The sequence below is a fragment of the Rhyacophila brunnea genome, unplaced genomic scaffold (genome assembly GCF_057557595.1).
Source record: "Rhyacophila brunnea isolate RB1 unplaced genomic scaffold, BYU_Rbru_1.0 scaffold_4, whole genome shotgun sequence".
NCBI classification, from domain to species: domain Eukaryota; kingdom Metazoa; phylum Arthropoda; class Insecta; order Trichoptera; family Rhyacophilidae; genus Rhyacophila; species Rhyacophila brunnea.
In genome coordinates, this window is record NW_028233068.1 from 48,150,204 (window position 1) to 48,171,914 (window position 21,711).

General features: G+C 28.7%; 1 protein-coding gene across 17 annotated transcripts in view; it reads left to right on the forward strand.

The window, feature by feature from the left end:
- Nucleotides 1–21,711, forward strand: part of bt (projectin protein bent) — a 229,024-nt gene that overhangs the window by 54,291 nt on the left and 153,022 nt on the right. For 15 of the 17 annotated variants that reach the window (XM_085953753.1, XM_085953755.1, XM_085953760.1 and 12 more), the window contains exons 7-19: nt 3,192–3,327; nt 3,956–4,159; nt 5,085–5,386; nt 5,988–6,614; nt 7,249–7,421; nt 8,729–8,902; nt 9,238–9,495; nt 9,803–9,904; nt 10,037–10,594; nt 11,107–11,211; nt 14,719–14,916; nt 15,159–15,263; nt 17,819–17,926. In XM_085953753.1, the coding sequence (XP_085809879.1) occupies nt 3,192–3,327; nt 3,956–4,159; nt 5,085–5,386; nt 5,988–6,614; nt 7,249–7,421; nt 8,729–8,902; nt 9,238–9,495; nt 9,803–9,904; nt 10,037–10,594; nt 11,107–11,211; nt 14,719–14,916; nt 15,159–15,263; nt 17,819–17,926 (3,050 nt within the window). Of the gene's footprint in view, nt 1–3,191; nt 3,328–3,955; nt 4,160–5,084; nt 5,387–5,987; nt 6,615–7,248; nt 7,422–8,728; nt 8,903–9,237; nt 9,496–9,802; nt 9,905–10,036; nt 10,595–11,106; nt 11,212–14,718; nt 14,917–15,158; nt 15,264–17,818; nt 17,927–18,942; nt 19,054–19,214; nt 19,332–19,428; nt 19,540–19,938; nt 20,071–20,157; nt 20,275–20,994; nt 21,112–21,215; nt 21,333–21,466; nt 21,581–21,711 lie in introns of all 17 variants that reach the window. The other 2 variants (XM_085953752.1, XM_085953769.1) reach the window with 2 other exon arrangements.

Consider the following 21,711-nt stretch of genomic DNA (forward strand, 5'->3'; position numbering starts at 1 on the left):
AAATGAATACACAACCCCAATCAAAAAAAAAGAAAAGTAAATATGTCGAAACCCAACCAATGCTTTTGCTTGCCGCTTTTTAAAAATCGCTTCTCACTTTTTGTTGTCAATGTCAACATCCCCTCCCCAACATTTATTTTATTGTTCAGCATTCAAAATAATTTTAGTTTCGTCACAATTAAACACTATTTTTTTAAATCTCATAAAATTGGCTGATTTAAATTTGAAAAAAATCAAAAACTGCTTAAGGCTGTGTGAGATAACCTTGACCTGCTTAGGCGTATGCCCCAGCCGCCATTTTGTACACGTTGCCGCCAAAAAAAAGGATATATAACCTCAAATATTGTATACGAAGTTTCGTGTTTCATTAACTTTTTAAGCTTTTTTAATTATTTTTTGGTGTTGTTGTTTTGATTAAACCACAATGCAACTGTACTGCGTACGAGGGCGTATTTACATTTTTATTATGGGACTTTCATTACTCTATAATTAATAATATTATGTTTATTGTATTTTTATAATAGTGATTAGAGTTTAATTTTAAAAAAATCATACTAGGTTTTTCAGTAAAATACGAACCTGGTAAACATAAAATATAATTATGTATTATTATTTAATAATTATTTACTATTTTATTACAGGTTTTATAGTTTGTATATAATATATATTATATTATTATTTATGTACTTATATTTATTATATTTATACAGCATTCTATTACATCAAGAATAAAATATTTTTCATGAAGATTTTTATCAATTTTGAATGTCTAATGAACTGTTTTATTTCAGCTTTTTACACATTATTTTTATGCAATGTTGAAATATAAAATTTGTACTGAAAAGGGATTTTTATTCAAGACACAAAATATAAATTGTGTTCTTGACATTTTTTGTACATACATTATCGCTTTCGCTTACATATTATGGATAATGCAAGTTAAAGAAACCATAATAAGAATCTATATTATTTTCAACAGTTGTTAAAGATTAGTTATCTATTTTTATTAAGTACGTAATTTTATTTGATGTTTTAATAAATTAATAGATGCCATCAATTTGATTAAAAAAAATTCATTTCGTAAGTTTTTTTAGACACTTAATAATATGTAATATACGAAATAAATATTTTAAATTCGGAAAAATATGTTTTTTGTATTAGATATTTCGAATCGGGGTGCTATTTTGTTGTAATTAATTTACTATTATATCATAAATAGATAATTATGTAATAAATTTGATAGATCCTCTTAAATATAGTACTTAAAAACAATTATTAAGAATTTTCTATCCTAATAACAGTATCGAATTTGTTATATGATTATCTATATTTTGTACGATTGGCTCATTGAATAAGGTGATGGATTACAGAGTGGAAAAAATGATATAACAACAAAAAAAATAATAAATATAAGCTGCGCTTACATATTAGTGAAAACTTGTACATAACAAAACAATTTTGACATTAGAGTTAATTTTTTACTGTTTACGTAATAATTAGGTGTATATACTTAGAGTTGGGTATTTCCCGAGAAAATCTCAATTTCGAGATTCGGGATTTCCAGAAAAGAATTCTCAAAAATTCTCGAGAAATCTGGATATTTAAAAAAAACTGTAAAAATACTAAATTCGGTGTAAAAACAGGAAAATTCCAAAAAAATATGATTTTTTTTTATTTATGTAAGAAGACAAACAAAATAGAAGTAGGAAAACAAAAATAATTCAAAACATTACTTATTAAAATAGAATTTCAAAAAACACAGACTATCAATCGCTGCGTCTGACAATCAGGTACGATTTTAAGACACAAAATTCCCTGATTTGACGCTGGCTTAATTGTGTTAAATGCCCCAATCAGTCTTTGAACGGTTTGTTTTTTCTGTCCACTTTTTTCATATAGAAAATCGTTTTTTTTTCAATTAATATTTGATGATAAAGAAATCCCGAAATGTTAAAAATTTCAATTCTCGATATACGGGATGGAACATCTCAAAAATTTCTCGAGAATTCCCGCCGGGAAATTCACAAAACCCAACTCTATATCTTACTTTCGGCAATATATAGCATTGTAAGGTTTAGCTAATATCTAAATGCAGCGTTGTATTAGAAATGGTAAATTATTTTCGGAAAAATGTAGCACTCAACACCAATTTTAGTATTATTATAATAGTGGGATAGTTTTGATATTATGTAGTGTAGTGTATGTAGTTACACAAGTCAGTGTGTTTTTTTCGGTACTTAGTGTTTTCGATATTATCTGCGAATTTTACCGGAGATTTTTTACAAATATTTAAGTAATTAAAACTGTGAATCAATAATAATATAGCAAATAAATTCAGTAATATAAATAATACGTTTTGGAGATGCATATATATTATGAAATTACTATTTTAATCACTGCAGAATTACTATTTAAGAAGGCACTGTTTATCATTTATCTTCTTTTTTTTACTTATTTCAAGTTTTAAATAAATACTTTTTATCTAGGATATAGTTAAAGGATTATAATATTTTCATAAACAGGTATATTCAATAAGTAACTTATAGAATATATTTAAATCAGATTTTTCATATGAATATATTTTCTGCTAGTAAATTTATAGCTATATCAATGATTACATTTTCAGTGCTTACAACTTGTAATAAAATTATTTTAGTATGTAGTATAACTAAGCGTTTTAAGTGTTATAATTATACTTAGGAATGAAGTAGTAATGGATCATTGTGGATTTGAAAATATAGTATAAATTCCTACCTTATGTGTGGTCTAAGCAAGGTACGTATTAGTGTTTACAGCGATTGTATTATACCAGGATAATAATTTTATATGCCATAGTCAAGGTGCATCATAGTATATATTATGGAGACTATTGTTTTATAGTTTTCACTGGGTACTACGTATTGAATTGTTTCACCTTTTGAATTAAATTAAAGTTTGTGTATCATTTGGAGAAAAAAAGAAACATCAGTTATAGAAAATCTGTTAAGTTAACGTTTTCTTGTGTTTCACTATTATTATATCCAAACGTTATTTAAATAAATTTTTCATACGATTTTTTTAAATAATTGAAAAAATAAGGGAAGAAACCGGAAAAATCATAAAAAGGTAATAAGCTAGGAACAGTGTTGAGTGCATAGCAAATTAGTAGATTGTAAATATTTAGTTAACGGCCATGAAATTGCCACGTCCAGGCGACGAAGCTCCAGTACCTGAAGACGGCATCAAGCCGACTTTCACCGAGAGACCGGTCATCAGGCAGACTGATGATGGAGCCAAGATATCCTTCGAGTGTAGATGCGTCGGCAAACCGAAACCGGCGGTCACGTGGTAAGTTATAATACTTCCGGTAGGCCAATTTATTGTTCGATTCCACCATTATGGCTTTTTTCTAGACTGTATTAGAATAATACAAATAAAAACCATCTTATTAACATATAAACATAATAGTAATTTTTTTCTTATATTTTAAATAATTTAAAAAAATTATCATTATATTTTTAATATCGTCGTATTTTATTCTGAAAAAATCAATTTTTAAAAGTAAAAAATATATATATTATGTATTATTGTTTTTGATGTTTGCCATGTGATGTTCTTTCTTTTTTCCTCGAAATTTTTGGCTCGTTGCAGAGGCCATTCTCAACAGATTGTGGCATATGTAATGAAATAGAAACAGCGATGATATAGTAAAGAATGACACGCCACTTTGATGAATTAAATTCACTAACTACCAACCATAAAATTCTTAAGTAATATATTGTAATTTAAAAGAAGGTTTACATAAATAAACAGACAATTAAAACATACTTCTTTCTATTAGAATATACTACTAGACTAATATTATATTTGTAATAATTATAATTTTTCTTGATATCATTTAAGGTTGGATTGTGTATAGAATAATTTTTGTAAAATTCTATAGAAATATTATTTATTATATTCATATATATTTTAGGTGGCACGAAAGCACTCTTATAAAAGAAGGAGGCAGATATAGAATGAGTTTGGATGAAGATCAGACTCTCTATCACATGGCCAAGTTAGAAATAAGCGAAGTTCAGGATACGGACAGAGGCGAATATAGAGCCGTGGCGAAAAACAAACATGGCGAAGGAACGGCTAAAATTAATCTCAATTTTGAAGGTGGAGGGAAACCAAAGTAAGTCGTTATGTCATTATCTAAATAAGATATTATCACCAAATATGGAACTGTAGGAAAAGCCTTTATCACTCTGATATTTTTGTTGATAAAAATAACCAAAAAGTACCTACGCTTAATATTATATATATTAAGATGCATTTACCTTTATTTTTGTTATCGTTTGAAATACGTAAGAGTCTTTTATATAAAATATTCTAATCGTGAGAAAAAATCTGTTATCATTTATCTTATTTTCATATATTAACTGATTGAAAATAATTTAAAAAAAAGGGAAAATTGTTCATCTATACATAATAACGGCTTGTATTATATGAAAAAAACTGAAGATTGTATGATAAAATTAAAGACATTAAATATTTTTAAATAAACTGGATTAATCAACAGTTTATAAAAATCAATACTTTGCAACATAATCTAAAATTCCTTTAGTTGGTAGTTTTGTATGGGAAGCAAAAATGTATGATTGGTTTTTGTACTTTTTTTACCATAACTAAATTATGAATATTTTTTTATAAAAAGCATTACAATGCTGTAACATCAATACATACAGATAATTTCGTCACCGTTCTGGCAGAAGACACTAATTCGAAAAAATGACATATTGAGTTAGTTATACCAAAATGTTCCTTATTTAAACTTTACCGTCTGGAAACCTTCTTAATAAATAAACATTTAGTCTTTATTTTAAAGTCATCCTTTTCAATAAACTCACATGATAGACCATTTCAAACATTTTAACAACTTCAAAGTCAAATTACTCAAAACTAATATTCTCCAGTTAGTGTGTTCTGCCAGAACAGAGACGATTTAATATAGGTATTTTAACGGAAATAACGTTTGACGGTAAGGGAATAACAAGTGTAATAAAGAGAAAAAATAGTTAACCTCATATAATTATCAAACTATTATATACAAATTTCAGAATTCCGGATGGAAAACCACCCCGTTTCCCCAAAAAGCCTACAATTCGCCAAGACGGTGATATGCTCATTATGGAGTGTCTCCTGGAAGCTCATCCGGCCCCGGATATTACTTGGTATCAGAGTGACAAAGAAATCGTCGATTCCGCTAGAATCAAGATGTCCAGGAAAGCGACGGGAAAAGATAACTATCTTCTCACTTTGGAGATTCTCAACCCTTCGAGGGAGGACGGTGGCAACTACCGCTGCAATGCCTTCAATCCTTTTGGAGAGAGTAATGCTAATATCGCGCTCAACTTCCAAGGTATAGACGGCAACGAGTTGAAGTTAATTAGATTCAAGACACCAGAAAATAATCATATTTTTATGAATACTTTTTGACAGGACATAATTATTTTTTGAGCATAAAATGAATTTATAGGTACATCCCCAATTTTGACATATAAATTGACTTAATTGATGGGATGATTTATGCCTAATATTTTTCATAAGGTAGGTGAGGTAATTAAATGGGGTACGCAAAACAGTTGCATTCACAGCAAATTTAACGCTTTTTGAAGTCTAGATTTGGTATATTCTATTTTAACATCAAATTGAATTACATTATGAAGGATCCAAAAGATAATTCCAAATAATAATAGGTAGATTTATATTTAAAATAAATGCAAAAAATAGAATATATCAAGACAGTGATGTTTTTTTATTCAGTGTTTGTATATGTCCGAAGATATTAATTTATGTCAGAACCAAGTATTTAGAAGCATAGAAATTTCATTTAAAAAACTAATTAATAGTTTTGAAGTTTCTTCCTTAGACATATATTACCCTTATTTTCGATATACTATAATATATTAGTATTCATAAGTGTTATTGTGAATAAATTAACATATATATTTTAATAATAGGTGGAGACGATGCCGACGGCTTCCCGCCGTCCTTTACCGAAAAACCCCGAATCATCCCGAACGAGGATGGAAGCCTTATCACCATGCGCTGCGTATGCAAAGCAAAGCCGGCCGCAGAAGTCGTCTGGTACAGAGGCACAACTATTATCTCTGAATCATCAAAGATCAAGATCAAGTCGTCAATGCTGGAAGAAGATACCTACGAGCTTATTCTTCTTCTGTCCAATCCAACTGGCGCTGACGGTGGCGCGTACAGGTGCCACGTCAAGAACGAATTTGGCGAGAGCAACGCCAATCTCAACCTGAACATCGAGGCGGAACCCGAACCAGAAGGCGATGGCCCAACGTTTGTGGAGAAACCTCACATTCAATCAAAGGACAATGGAAAACTTGTCGTTATGGGATGCAAAGTCAAGGCAAGCCCCAAGCCTACCATTATTTGGTATCACGAAGGCAAGGTAGTTACTGAGTCTTCGAAGATTAAGATGAGGGTTGAGTGTCATGAGGACATCTACACGATTTACCTGGAGCTGATCGACCCTGGAATGGAAGACTCTGGTCTTTACAAGTGCAACATCAAGAACGAACTGGGAGAGCTGAATGCCAATTTGACTCTCAACATCGAGAGTAAGTAAAAATTATATATTTTAAATATCCATGTATATTTTTGAAAGAAATTCTTTTTTACGCGTAACACAAAATAATCCAGTTAATCTGTGACATAAATTTTAAGTATTTATAGAATAAATCTACTATTGTAGACTCAAACCAATCAATTTTATTTTAAGTATTAGTTTATCTTGTGAAAATTATAAACAGATGGCAATATTGAATTTTATTTTATTGAATTAAATTTTAAGCACGAATACTGGTCAATAAATCATTGAGTGTGCATACTGCCGATGGCATAAGTCCAGAGATAGAAAGAGTGGCAATTATTTATCAAAAATAATAAAACATACAGAATTTATAAAACAAAAATCATCTATTTTTTATACTTTCCTATTTTAATTGATATTTTAAATATAGAAGGAGGCATAAAATATATATTAGATATACCAGATTATCAAAATATTATATTAAAATTTACGTGTTTCCTTTAAAACAACAATAATATGACAATGGTGGTTTTGTAAGATCTTATGTTTTTTAGGAATATACTTAATCCATACAATTAATAAGAATTGATCAAATAAAAAATATTTTATTATGAATATATTGTGACTGTAAAAGATAACATGTTATTTGTTTTGTTTGACAGTCATCCCTGTGATCAAAGAAAGACCAAAGGTAATCAAGATCATAAAGAGAAAGACCGTGATAATCGAGTGCCACGTGATGAGCAAATTCGCTCCTGACTGCACTTGGATGAAAGAAATGACAGCAATTAAGGAGGGAGCAAGGCACACCGTGCTTATTGAGCCAGTTAGGGAGGTAAGAAGAAAACAAAACATATTAGTAACTAGTAATACTAACTTATGCCGTTTCCTTGATAAATCATAACAAGTCATCCTATTTTTTTTATTGAACACTCATTTTTTTATTAAAATTTCATTTGATGTTGTTATAACAAAAGCTCACATTGATAAATGATTGAATAAAAAATATTATATATATAATGTAAATATCGAGGGTATACTGACAGAGCGCATTATTTCAGTTTTTGCTGTTTTTCTGTTTTAAATGCCAAAATGTATACAATTTTACGCTCTACGTCCTGGTAAAACGCACAAAGGCATAGGAATGTAATGGTGAGAAAATAGAAACATTATTAAATCATATTGTTATTTTTTTATTCTGATAGAAAGCATGATAATGACCTAATGCGTTCTGCGTATACAAAATACAGGACTTGTAACATGTCGTATATTGAGTTTGCCATATAAGTTAGTCTTTATAATGTAGAAAAATGTTTTTAAATCATAAAAAATCTACTTGGGAGAACGCTTTGAAAAAAAAATTAAAGTCCTTTTTGCGATTATCTCAGAACTTGTTTTAATGAGTTAATGCTTTCTGTCAGTATCCCCTCGATATATTATCATCTACATCTAGAGCAGTGGTTCTCACGTGCGGCCACCAGCATCATTTTCAGTATTAAATTTAATTAACTGGGCTAACGTTAAATAATGCGTTATAATAAATGAGTCGTGATCAAGTACTTAAAACCCATTTTAATAATACCACGGTTGCAAAATTTTGGTCAAAGTTATACATTGACCAAGAATCAAGTCAATTCAAAGAATTGGCAACAATTGCTTTATTGATATTGTCGATTTTTCCTACTACTGTATACTGTGAAAGGTCATTCAGTGTAATGGATTTCATCAAAAACAAATATTGAAGCCAGTTGACAGACATAAACTTAGAAGCAGCCAAGCGGCTCGCATTGAAAAAAAGGAGTATTGAGGAATTTCCATTTGCATTATTTTTAAATAAATAGATATTACGTACTAAAATGTCTTTTATTAAATGGACTTGTCCATAAATAAATTGATCCATTTTTTTTTTAAATAAAATTTAGCTTTAATGTTTTCAATCATAACAAAAGTGATATTTAGTGCGGTCACCATACGTTTTCATAGAACTGTCAACGTCGATTGTGCGGCCACAGTTAAATTTCACGTGAAAACCACAGATCTAGAGATATCTAATTTTATAAAAGAAAAAGTAATTGATTTAATCAAAAGATAATTAGATAAATAGGTATATTTGCTTAAAAGTTTTTTTATTTTTATTTATAGGGCGAGTTCTCCGTAAAATTGGAGATTTCCAACGTCTCCCAGAATGACAGGGGCTCATACAAGCTGGTCGCCAAGAACGAGAAGGGAGAGGCCGTCTCCCAGGTTGTGGAAGTCACTGAGATTCCAGTTGAAGAAGGCGAGAAACCGTCTATCATCAGGGGACTGCGTAACATTGTAAGTAACGGTTATAAATTATAAAATTGTAAAAGTAATATCATTCAAAATTATAGTAAACTTCAATATAATCTATCTAAGGTACTTAATTTTAAATATTACGGTAATAATACAAGTATATACATATTTATGTGTAGTACACTTTTATATAGTATCTTTAAATGCATTAAAATATGTAGTGAATTATAAATTATTGATTTTGAATAAAAATATATATTATTTAGGACGCCTCAAAATTCATATTAATTTTAATATAGTTGCAATATATATATATATATACCTATTGCTCTCTTTTCTGATTAATTATATTACTGTTTTATTAATCTTCCCAACAGAAAAAGACAGAAAAAGAAACTGTCGAATTCCTTGCAGTACTTAAAACTTTGGACAAGACCTGCAAGGTTACTTGGTTCAAGAACTCCACCGTCATCAGGGACTCGTCAGAGTACGAGATGACCTTCGACGGCACCAATGCCCGCTTGACCATCATCAAGTGCAAGACCTCCCACTCCTCTTCATATAGAGTGGTTATCAAGAACGAATATGGTGAAGATGAGTCGTCTGGTGAGCTCCTTGTTACCACTGAAGAAAAGGTAAGAAGGATAATATTTTATACCAAGTTATATTATTCACTCAAAAAAACAAAACTTTGTATACTGTATTACATTGAAGTAATATAATATTATATATGCTCATAAAATATAATTTTCATGCCATTATTAAAAAATAACAAGATTTATCAGGTAAAACCAATCAGCATAAAAACATAACTTGTACAAGTTCAATGTCTTGTTATACCATTTAGAAAGATAATCGTGTTCCAAAACTAATTTGTAAGGAACACGGAGGATACAAAAATAATAAAATGTCATAATGTTGAATTTATTTTCCTTTATATAGAAAGAGGAGGAAGAAGAAGAAGAGGAGGAAATAGTCGAAGAAAAGATCGAAGAAAATGGAGTTGATGAAAAGAAAGAAGAGAAGAAGAAGGCGGAAGAGAAGGTAAAAATAACTACCTGTTACATTTGTATATATTATGATTGATATATATTATAAGACATCATTGGGATATTTTTTAGATACACATGTAGCTTATGATGTGGAAATTAAAATAATACAAATATTTTATTACAGAAAAAGATTGAAGAAAAGAAGGCTGAAGAAAAGAAGGTGGAAGAAAAGAAGGTAGCAGAGAAGAATGTGGAAGAAAAGAAGATTGAAGAGAAAAAGGTAGAAGAGAAAAAGATTTTAGAAAAGAAGGCTGAAGAAAAGAAGATCGAAGAAAAGAAAATTGAAGAGAAAAAGATCGCAGAGCAGAAGACCGAAGAGATTAAGAAGGTAGAAGCCAAGAAGATTGAAGAAACCAAAAAGATTGAAGAAGTTAAGAAGGTCGAAGAAGCTAAGAAGATCGAAGAGGCTAAGAAGGTAGAGGAAGCTAAGAAGGTGACTAAGAAGGACGAAATTAAGGTTGAAGAAAAGAAGGCTGAAGTTAACAACGTTGAAAAGAAAGGTAGGGAACCAAAGGGACCAGAAGAGGTTAAGGCTGAGGAATTACCCAAGCTGAGATCAACAAAGCCAAAGGAGGAAACTCCAGAAGAAAAGAAGGCAGCGGCTGCCTTGAAGAAGACGGAAGAAAAGGCTGAAGAAAAGAGGAAGTCCATCAAGAAGAAGGTCGCCCCAAAGAAAGAAGAGGTAAGTGATACCATTGCATTGCATTTTAATTTATTACATATTATTATCATCTAGTCAATTATTCTTTGGATGGCATGAAATAGCGAAATTTATGTTGAATTTAATGTGACTTGAAGTAAATTAATTATTTTTAAATGTTTCATGTAGAATGAAAACTGGGTGTAACTGTTGCAAGAAATTAGAATTATCATTTATGTTGCATTTAAATATATGTTAAGTGTATTCCTATGTATTATATTATAACCACCCTAGAACATGAAATTAGTTATATATAAATATATAGAATAAAGAGTATATTTACGTGAACGCTAGATTATTTTACAGAAAATGTAAGTTAGTTAAGTATTTATTTTTTAATCGTTTAAATGTTGAATTTTACCCATATTGACTTATCTTAATCTAAGTACCTACGTGCTAACAGTTTTATTAAGAATTAGGTATGTCTATTATGATAGTGTGTGTATAGAGGCATGTTTAGTTTTATGTGGTATTATTTTTATTTTAAAAACTAGATCGCAGAATTCATCGACGATTATGAGAGACCAGTACTGGAAAAGTACGAAAAGGTTACTCCAACGCCTATGGCCAAAAAGGGTGAAAAGACTGAAATTCCTAAGGTATGGTATCCATTACTAATTATTGGATCCATAATACAGACAAACTCCTTATTATAAATTGATTTATAATACATTACTCTATGAAGATTTTAAAATTATATGTCATACAAATCATTCCAAAAACATAGTATTCATCAATTTATTATTTTACATTCTTTAAAAAAGCATATATTTTTTAAATGGTATATTTATTTACACAAATTCGGATATATTTATTAAAATTATGTATTACATTATAATAATAACAGCATTAAACTTACTTCTGTCTTGTCTCTTTGAATGCACCTTCCAAAATGAATTCAAAACATTACTTATTTGATATATAAAAAAAAAACAATTCATGCCTTGAAAACTTTTGATATCCTTCCCTAAAATGGTTTTTGATCAATGCAAGTATTAATTATTGTTATGATATATTCCTAAATTATATGCACCTATACTTGTATGAAATTACTCAATACATTCAAATCGTTACTATCACGCATCTATAATACATACACAGAAGTTTTCAGTCAGCTTACGCCATGATCGCCAATAACGCCTACTAAAAAGCTTACGTGTAGTAAAGAAAGAGCTTTTTGGAAAGCTCAAATTAATCCGTTTGAAATTAACTAACAGCTTGTCACTAAAAAAAAAAAAAAAATGTAAATTTAAAAAAAATCTATATTTCAGTTAAAATTACTATAACGTGGCTAAATATACTAAAATATTCTTTGAATTACTGAAAGTTATATACTGATAATATTATTACTATGTATTTTATAATGGTAAATTTATTACTATATATATTCACTTGTCACTAAAGCATATTATGATCCTCTACGGAGTGGACGTTTTATTAACATACAAGAATTTATGAGGAATATAATTTTACGAAGAATGGTTGTTACTTATCCACCCCATTGGGATGGTACATTAAAAACAATATTTGCTATATTAATACTAAATTCAATACAGCAGCCTTGACTTCAAAAACGAGTACCCTGAAACTACTTAATCATTAGTTAATATAATAAGGTAGACAATAATTATCATCCACAATGAATGACGCCATTCTATGAATTAATTTTATATTTAATATTATCAATTATTATTTTCTGTTTTCAATGATATTTTAAAAAACTGTTCTGACAAATCTTTTACATCGAAAAAATGTTATATTTGAAAATTAATCAGTGTTGAAATACTCTGCTTAAACAGTTAAATAAGATTACTTTTTGTTAGTGAATTTGATTGTAATAGGTAAAAAATTAAAAAATATTAAAATATACTTACGAAACTCATGATTATTTACAACCATATTAACTAAAGCAATTTATTGGTATACAAATTAGTAGAAAAGAGTACCTACCCAATGTTGATATAATATTATTATTTCATATTTGGTACATGTTCATTTATAATGATTTTTCGCTGTCAAAGGATAACTGTGATAATTCTCAAGTTGATTTGTTGGAACATTAAATTTAACCAAAGGAAAAGGAAGCCGTCGACGATTCAGAGAGGCCGGTAGTAGAAAATAATGAAAAAATCACCCCCACTCCCCTGGAAAAGAAACCCACTGAAAACACTATCGAGAAGGTACAACCAAATAAACAAAATCAATGCATGCATATTTCATATATGTGCAGGACACAAATACACGTATACAAATGTTTGCAGAGCTCGTGAACTCATGTTATTTCGATTCAGTATAAGTTGTAATCAAAACAGATTTAATATTTTTTTAAATGACATAATATTTTCATAAATATCGCAATAAAAATTAATTTATTTAAAAAATAACGGTGTAAAATATTATAATTAATTAGTAGTATATTATTTGGGCTAATTAAATTGACAAATGCAGCATATTATGCTAAAATATTATAAAACACCTAAACTTTTATCATTTATAAAAAAATGAATTTTACCTTGAAAATTAAATTATGTACTCTGTTTTATATTATATTTCAAAGTTATTTATTTTTAATTATTATTAATAAATACGTAAAATAGATTGGTAATTTCTATGTATAAAAGCATAGTTTTTTGAGCTTTTTAACCGCACAGCTCTGTTAACTTTGTACATACATATAATTTGGAACACATACTATAATTTTATGAATGAAAATTTATTGACTACACATACAACCACACAACGTTGAATCGCTATTGACTGAGAAAAATGTTAATATTTTAAATTTAATATACCATTTGTTTCTTCCGTTGACTATTAGACTTTTGACTGATAATTTTGAGAATAATGTTCTCTTGTACCGACATCGAACATAACATTAAATTTAAAGGCCCCTACAATTACCATAAATATGGCATCATTTATAATAATTAAGCTAATAACCAACAACCCTGCCAAAATACGGTTATAATTTTTTACCATCATAATTATAATCAGTAACCTGTGCTTATTTATGTGTGTTACATGTTGTAAAAAGTAGATTTGTTATATATTGTTGTTTTGTAGTTAGTATACATTTGCACATCTGAAAAAAATGGTCATTCGTAAATTATGTCATCAATATTGTTTCTAACATAAAAATATATACAAAATGCAAAAAAAAAATGCTCAATTATGCCGATTTATGAAATAATATATTCATACTAGTAAATTGATAAAAAATTTTGGCTTCAAAAATGAACTTATTAAATTCCGTAATTGTAATTAATTTAAATTATGATAAGAATATTTGACCAATTTTGAAAGTGATAAAAATAATACTAATATTTATGTTTTTTATATGTTGATTTACTTTTGAAATATTCCATCTTAAAAACAGTGGCATTTTCAATGTTTCTATTTTTCATTTTACACAATTCATTTCATCAAACATTTCATGTATATTATATTTTTGTTTGTGGAAAAAATAGTGGTTTAAACATCATATTATAATAACATAATATTTGTATATCGCCTATTGCAAAAACATCAGTAACAAACGGTGTTTAGAACTAGTTAGATATTATGGAGAACCATTACTTTTTTCATATTAAAAATTATTACACAGAAAAACCTTAAGATATATTTACATAATACTATTTTTTAGTATAATTGCATAAAATATACTCCCTTGAACTTTTAATAATTATTATTCATAATAATTACCATTACTTGTAGATTTTCTAAACATGCATGATTGTTTTTAATCAAATACAATGCAAAGAGTTAAGAAAAATATTTTTTTAATATAACATTAATGAAAAAATGTCATTAAATTCTGTTTTGTGACTATAATTTTAATATATAGTCAAATTTTATTAATATAAAATTAATAGACAAAACCAATTATTAAATGCATTTATAATAGTATATCTTACGTACAATATGCATTGCTTTAAGCTTTAATCTACGAAGTTTCGATTTACAATCAATAATGATTAAGCATAGATTAAAAACAATCATGCCTGACCCTAGACAGTGACTAAATTTCCTTATTGTTGTCTAATTATATGTTTTCCTTTACAAACTCCATAAAAATTCGTAAATTCATAAACGAAACAACGAAATAGCTGATGGAAAAGCCGAAGTTCGAAGAGAAAGAAAAGGCTGCTCCGAAAGAGCCAGAAAAGGCACAATGGACTCCATTGGCCAAGAAAGAGAATGCTGTTATGGCAGAACCAGAGCCTATAGATATTAAGGGACCAGTTGGCAAACCAGGAGACGAGGGACCAGGAGACAACCTTAACCTCAAGAAGATCCCACAAAAGGTAGCCTTCACGATCCCTATTTTACACGAAATACTCTACTTATTTTATTCGACATGTACAAAGATACCTTACTAGGTTTATTTGATCAAATTTCCGTTTATAAAAATACTTATTATCTAAAAAATATGATTTCGTATTTTTCGCTACGGTTAATTGACGAAGAATCATAAAAAACTTTACATTATACACATTATATACCGAAAACCCGTACTGTCATATCCTTTCATTGATTAAATATACAGGAGGTCGCGCAAATGGTCGAGAACCCCGAGAAGCTGAAGGTCGGAAAAGCCGAGCCAGCTGCTCCAGCACCAGCTAAGAAGGCTGGTGTCAAGACAACTGTCAAGGTAAGATTTTACATTCACTTCAAAGATAACTAGTCTTTGAGACTCTTGGCAACCGTTTCTGCTAAAAAGAAATTATATAGCAATCAATTTTCAAACAATGACAAAAATATATTTCACCATATAGTTTTGTTATAAATTAGAAAGTCGTAATATGTATGATAATTTAATATGTAAACCTGTACGATTTGTATATGCTTTCACTGTTCTTTCACAAATTTTATCAACTGACAATATATTGAACGTGATGCAAATCAATTAAAAATTGCTAAGCAAGCAAAACCGACGCTGATTCAAATTCAACATTTTAAGTTTTTTTATATTTTAAATACATGATAATATATTTATATTGTGAATCAAGTGATCAATAATTGGGAATTGATACATTTTTCAAATTGAATGCTATATAGTTTATAAAACGCAAGCATAATAAAATGTGAAGAAGAGGAAGAGCAAATAACCGTGGAAAATTTCTACTTGATTAGAAGGTATATTATTTAATTATTGTTATGCCAATAACAATATAGTGTTAGATTTTGGTATGATAAAAATATCCTTGTACACTTTTGACTAATGAATGCTTATATAGTATTGTTTGATGATACCTGTAGAAAATTATATTTTATTAGATTGTAGTGAATATGATGTAATATTTTACTATAGGATGCATTTATACATCATCACAATTTTAAATGATAAAAAAACATAATACACAATAGCTATTCTTATCGACTATAAATCGAATATAAATCAAAACAACGACAAATCAATTGCTAACTACTTGATAATTCTTTGCTAACAAGGGATGTAGACTTTAAGTCAGAATCAATAGAAAATCTATAAAAAAAAGTAACGTTTTTCTTAGCTCGTATTTTTATTTGTCCGGTGGTTTTTTGTCCGGTACAAATCTTGCAATCGATTTTTAACTAACTTCCCGACTAACTAGATATTTGAAACTTTTAGAATATGTCAGAACACAATGCCAATGCATTTTTTTAATACTTTCAGCCATCTTTAAGTAGAATTGAATTCATTTTCAGTTAATTCTGTTTTTTATGAAAAGTTATTTTGACACCATTATTGGTTGCTAAGGGGTCTGGGGTCCTGGCAACTAGATTATTAATATATAAGTGCGTTACTATGGAAATCAATATGACATATCAAGTACAAATTTTTTTGTTCTTTTAAGCTAGTCAAGTCAAGTTTATATTATGGTTCAACAGAATTTAAAAACTCTGTATATATATAAAGTACTTTTTTTCTTCTAATTATTTCTCTTGTTATATTAATATGTATCGCGAGAAAAACGTTACTTTTTTGATTAAATTCATGTTTAATTTACTTAAATATCATCAAGAATATTATATTTTTTTATTATAGATGACTTGTCTCCTTTTTGATTGAGATCACAGAAATAATATAATACACGCGCGCACAACAAATTCATACCAGATTTAAAATCGGTGACCACAAGTAGACTTTTCCCTCAAAAAATGCTATGAAACTCCACTACAGGAATATTAATTACATTTAAAGTTACTGTAGGTTAACTTACTCCGAATATTGCTTTAAAAAAGTTAACCGTTATATAAGGAATACTATACTTAATATAAATATAATTACAAGCAATTTTATACAAATTATATGACAACGATAATATTAAACAGTTCAAATATTTACAATTACTGACCAATTTATATTACCATTGTAAGACAATCTAACAACTTATACATGGATTTCAATGAACTAATATTTATTATATAAAAACCTTTTCAACTATGTAATACATATTTAACATTACATTCAAAATATAAATTCTATAGCATCAAACTTAGAATTATCCAAAATATTATATTATTCTGAGCTATAAATGAAAAACAATTTCTATTTCTTGAATAATCAATTATTGTGACATTTTTTTTTGTTTTACAAATTATCCCTTTTCCCTTAAAGATTATTTTAAACCCATACATATATCTTTACATTTAAAGTGAAAACTTGGATATCCATTTTTTAACTAATATTGGTCACAGTGAGCGGCTTTCGTAGTGTTTCTCGTAGAATTCTGGGTTCGATCCCGGTGAGGACACAATTTTATGTGTTTTTCTGAAAGCTTGGATGTTTTTGATTATTACTAACAATCACCTTGCACGAAAATGGAAGGACATGGTTATCAATAATTATAAATAATAACAATAGTCTACAAAAAATAGATTCTCTACTATATAAAAAAAATGATGACATAACAAACATAATATTGGAAGACATATAAAATTCCAATAGAACAAAACTATTATGTTAGTTATAAGGGGAAAAAATACACGATTCTAACCAATGATTATGTGTCAAAACAGTTAGATTATTTAAAATTTTGTTCTATACCGAATTGTTTATACTATATAACACCTGGCTTTTGACGTCTGATATATTAATATAAAAAATAGACTAGGCTTTTTCATCACTGGCTCTAAATCTAATATTGAATTATGGATAGTTCTTCTTTTGATTCTGTACGTATATATGACGCACATATTGACCACTGTGATTTCCTCAACAAGCCCGAAGAGGAGGAGTTCGTTGACGATTACGAGCGACCTCAGCTGGAGAAGTATGAGAAAATCACACCAACCAAAATCACCAAGAAGGCAGCACCCAAAGACACCAAGGTACACTATTATACATTCAATAATAACTCACCTAAACCATTACAAAAATATAACAAAACACCATCTACCATACAACTATATTGTATATATTACGACTATTTACGTTTATATTTAATTTTAAATACAGGTTTTTTTATGTATTTAAAATTAGTGATAAAACTAAACATTGTATAATTAATTTATCTTTTACTATGAATGTATATTTTAATAGTGTAAAAAGTAAAAAAATATTATTGACTAATGACAATTGAAATTAAAGCCTAATTTAGAACATGATACACCGAGGAAGTACGAACAAAAAAAGCAAGTATGGCCATTTTATTTTGGAAAAATTTTATGTTTAATCGGAAGTAGGTATAAGCATATCGAAAATATTGTATTGATTAAAACGCGCAATATTTTGCGATATAAACTTCCATACTACATTTAATTTGGTAGCATTTCTCCATCAATTGTATTCGGAAAAATGTTTGCGGGCATTCGTATAATTCCACAGGTATCTTGTTCTGAACTCGGCATAACTGAGTGCGTAGAAGTTTCATTTGTGTATATGAGTACCTTGGTATCAAAGTGGGACAAACGCCACCTCCCACTAAATTCATGTTTTAATCGATTATGGTAGTGCAAGTGATGCTTTTTTCAAAAAATCCACAAAAAGTATCAAAAACGGTAGTTTTCATAGAGATTTTTTAGTTTAAAGTTGGTATGTTATATGAAAAACGGATATTTTTTACACATGTTTGTGAGTCTCCTGCAAAATTTTGTAAATGGCTTATGTCCCACTTTGATACCAAGGTACTCATATATATAAAAAAAAAACTATTAACACTAAAGTTAATTTTATTATTAAGCGTATATGTTACAGAAATGATGTGTGAATGTTGGTCAATATACATAGGTTTCATATTTGAGCGTACTGATATGTTATAGGAACAGAAAACACTATAAACATTAATAGTACAATACGACACTACACCTTGTTAATCAATGATATTACATTCCATTATTACATACAGACATACGTTGATGATGAAGAGGTTTCTGATGACGATTATAAAAAACCAGAAAATGAAGTTTATGACAAAATGACACCTACCGACAGGAAAAGAAGTCTTACTGACAAAAAGGTACATTACATACACATAACATGCATACATATTTTTTTTACTACACTACTATTTCATTCAAACATACTTACATATACTTATAACTGCTACTAATTAAATACATGTATTATTTATACATGCATTCATACATACATTTCATGATTACATACATTTTTACACAGACACGTACTGATATAGAAAAAGATGTAATGGATGACAAGAAAAAACCGGGTACTGAAAAGTATGACAAACCTAAAACAAAGGTTACGGAGACAAGGGAATATAGTAAAGACGAAAAGGTACACACATTGACACTTTTAAAGGATTATATTTTTTTGATTGTATATAATATACTCTTATATATAATATTATATCGTTTTTCTTATTTTTATATAGACAAAAGATGAAGATTTTGTCGACAATTATAAAACTCCAGAATCAGAGAGTTATGAAAAAGTTACATCAAAATATTCCGTTCAAAGGAAACAAAGTCTTACAGTTAGGAAGGTAAAACACGAAAATTATTTTTTTTTGTGTAATTAAAATACAAATACGTATTTTTTATTTATTTATTCACGATATATATCATGCATGTAATATGTAGTGATTACTAGAGTCTGAATTCTATAAACTGGCGTACACGTCACACGGAAAGCATTGTGCCATCGCGTTCAACTGTTGCAAGTTTTCAATGGGATTGAACGAGATGGATGCTGAAGCGGAGGGGGGGGAAACCGCACGCCAGTTTATAGAAGACAGACTCTATATTGGTTTTTTTAATCGTTGATCTTATGTCAGGCGGTAGCTTTTTCTTGCATGTACTTAGATAAAAAAAATCCAGCATATTATGATACAAAGATTATTTTTATTATTTAATTTCGATATTAATTTTAATCGTTTGCTCAGATAAATAACGATAAAGACGAAGATACTGTACAAATAAATGAAGACGAGTCAAAGAGTACGTCAACATATTCAAAACGGACACGCAAATCGCTGATAGGTAATGAACAAGTAGGCGGCAATAAAGACAGAAAGGTACACACCCCATTACAAGTTTACACAAATATTACATTTCTCATTTACATTTAACGCAAAATCATTTTTGTTCAAACAACTCTTTAGCAATCGTTCGATGTAGAAAGAAACGTAGAAGAAACTAATACTAAAACAAAAACGAAAAGGTATGATACAACTACACCTAAACCTGTCGACAAGAGAGAAGGTGTCAAAGATACAAAGGTAATAAAAAAACACTTACATTGTCGCACGAATATTTTAACATACATATTAATACATATATTTAATTAATTTTTTACACTTTCAAATACATGCACAGAAAATACATACTCTAAAAGAAAATTTAAAATACATCATATCCCGTTTACACGTGCATGGATTTACTGTTGACAGTAAGAAAATGTATGGGTAAACATGTATTATATCGCAGTTGGCAAGATTACATGTATGAATCAAACAAGTTTGGAACCTTCTAAATTTTCATGTAAGGGTAAGATTTTTTCGATCTGCGCCTGCGCAGTAGAACGATAGTGGCGAACCTCTCGGCAAAAAAACGAATTTTCATGTTGACCGACTTTCACTAGCTGTCAAATAATACGAAATAGTATCATAAAATGAGAACCTTCCGCCTCGCTCACTCTTAAAGAATGAATTGGAAAGATAGTTAGCACTTTTACGTGTAAACAGTCATTGTCATGATAGTTTAAAATATACAATATTGCCGCCAGTAAATCCATGCACGTATACAGGCGCTATTAACGTAAACAAAAATATTTAAATATCTGACACAATTACACCCAAACATTTTGAAAAGAGAACAAGTGTCAAATATAAAATACAAAATAAAAACACATACACAATCATACTTATAAATATATTTCATAATCATAAATCACACTCATATATTTATATATATATCATTCTTTACCAACACTTACACAGACACCATACGAAGAAGAAAAAGATATGGAATACTCTAATAATAAATCAATCATTAAAAAGTTTACCACAACCACAACTAAACATGTCGAGAAACAAGAAGGTGTCAAAGAAAATAAGGTACACATACATATTTACATAAATATTTTTAAAGAAATATTCATATCTTATTGGATATTATATAAATTACTATTCTCATTCGAATATTTCAATTACTAATACAGATACCGTATGGCGAAGAAAAAGATTTTGATGACACTAATATTAAACCAAATACCACAAAATACGACACTAAAACACCTAAACCTGTCGATAAAAGCAAGGGTGTTACAGATAAAAAGGTACACATACATTAAAAATAATATCAATACCAACACATACGAAATACACACACATTTAAATAATATATAACGAGCATACATAACGTACACGTTTCATTAATTTCATTAACTATTATTTTAATACACTTACACAGATGTCACACGAAGTTAAAGATTTGGAAGACACAAACACAAAACCAAACACTAAAATATATAACACCACGGCATTAAAATCTGATGATAAGACAGAGAATGTCAAAGATAAAAAGGTACACATACAACTACACGTCATATTATATAAATTGCTAAATATGTAATTTTAACATATTGCACCCCTTTACTTTATATATTTTTTTATAATTATATAAATTAATGGTTCCATTGTTTTTCCTTCATCTTC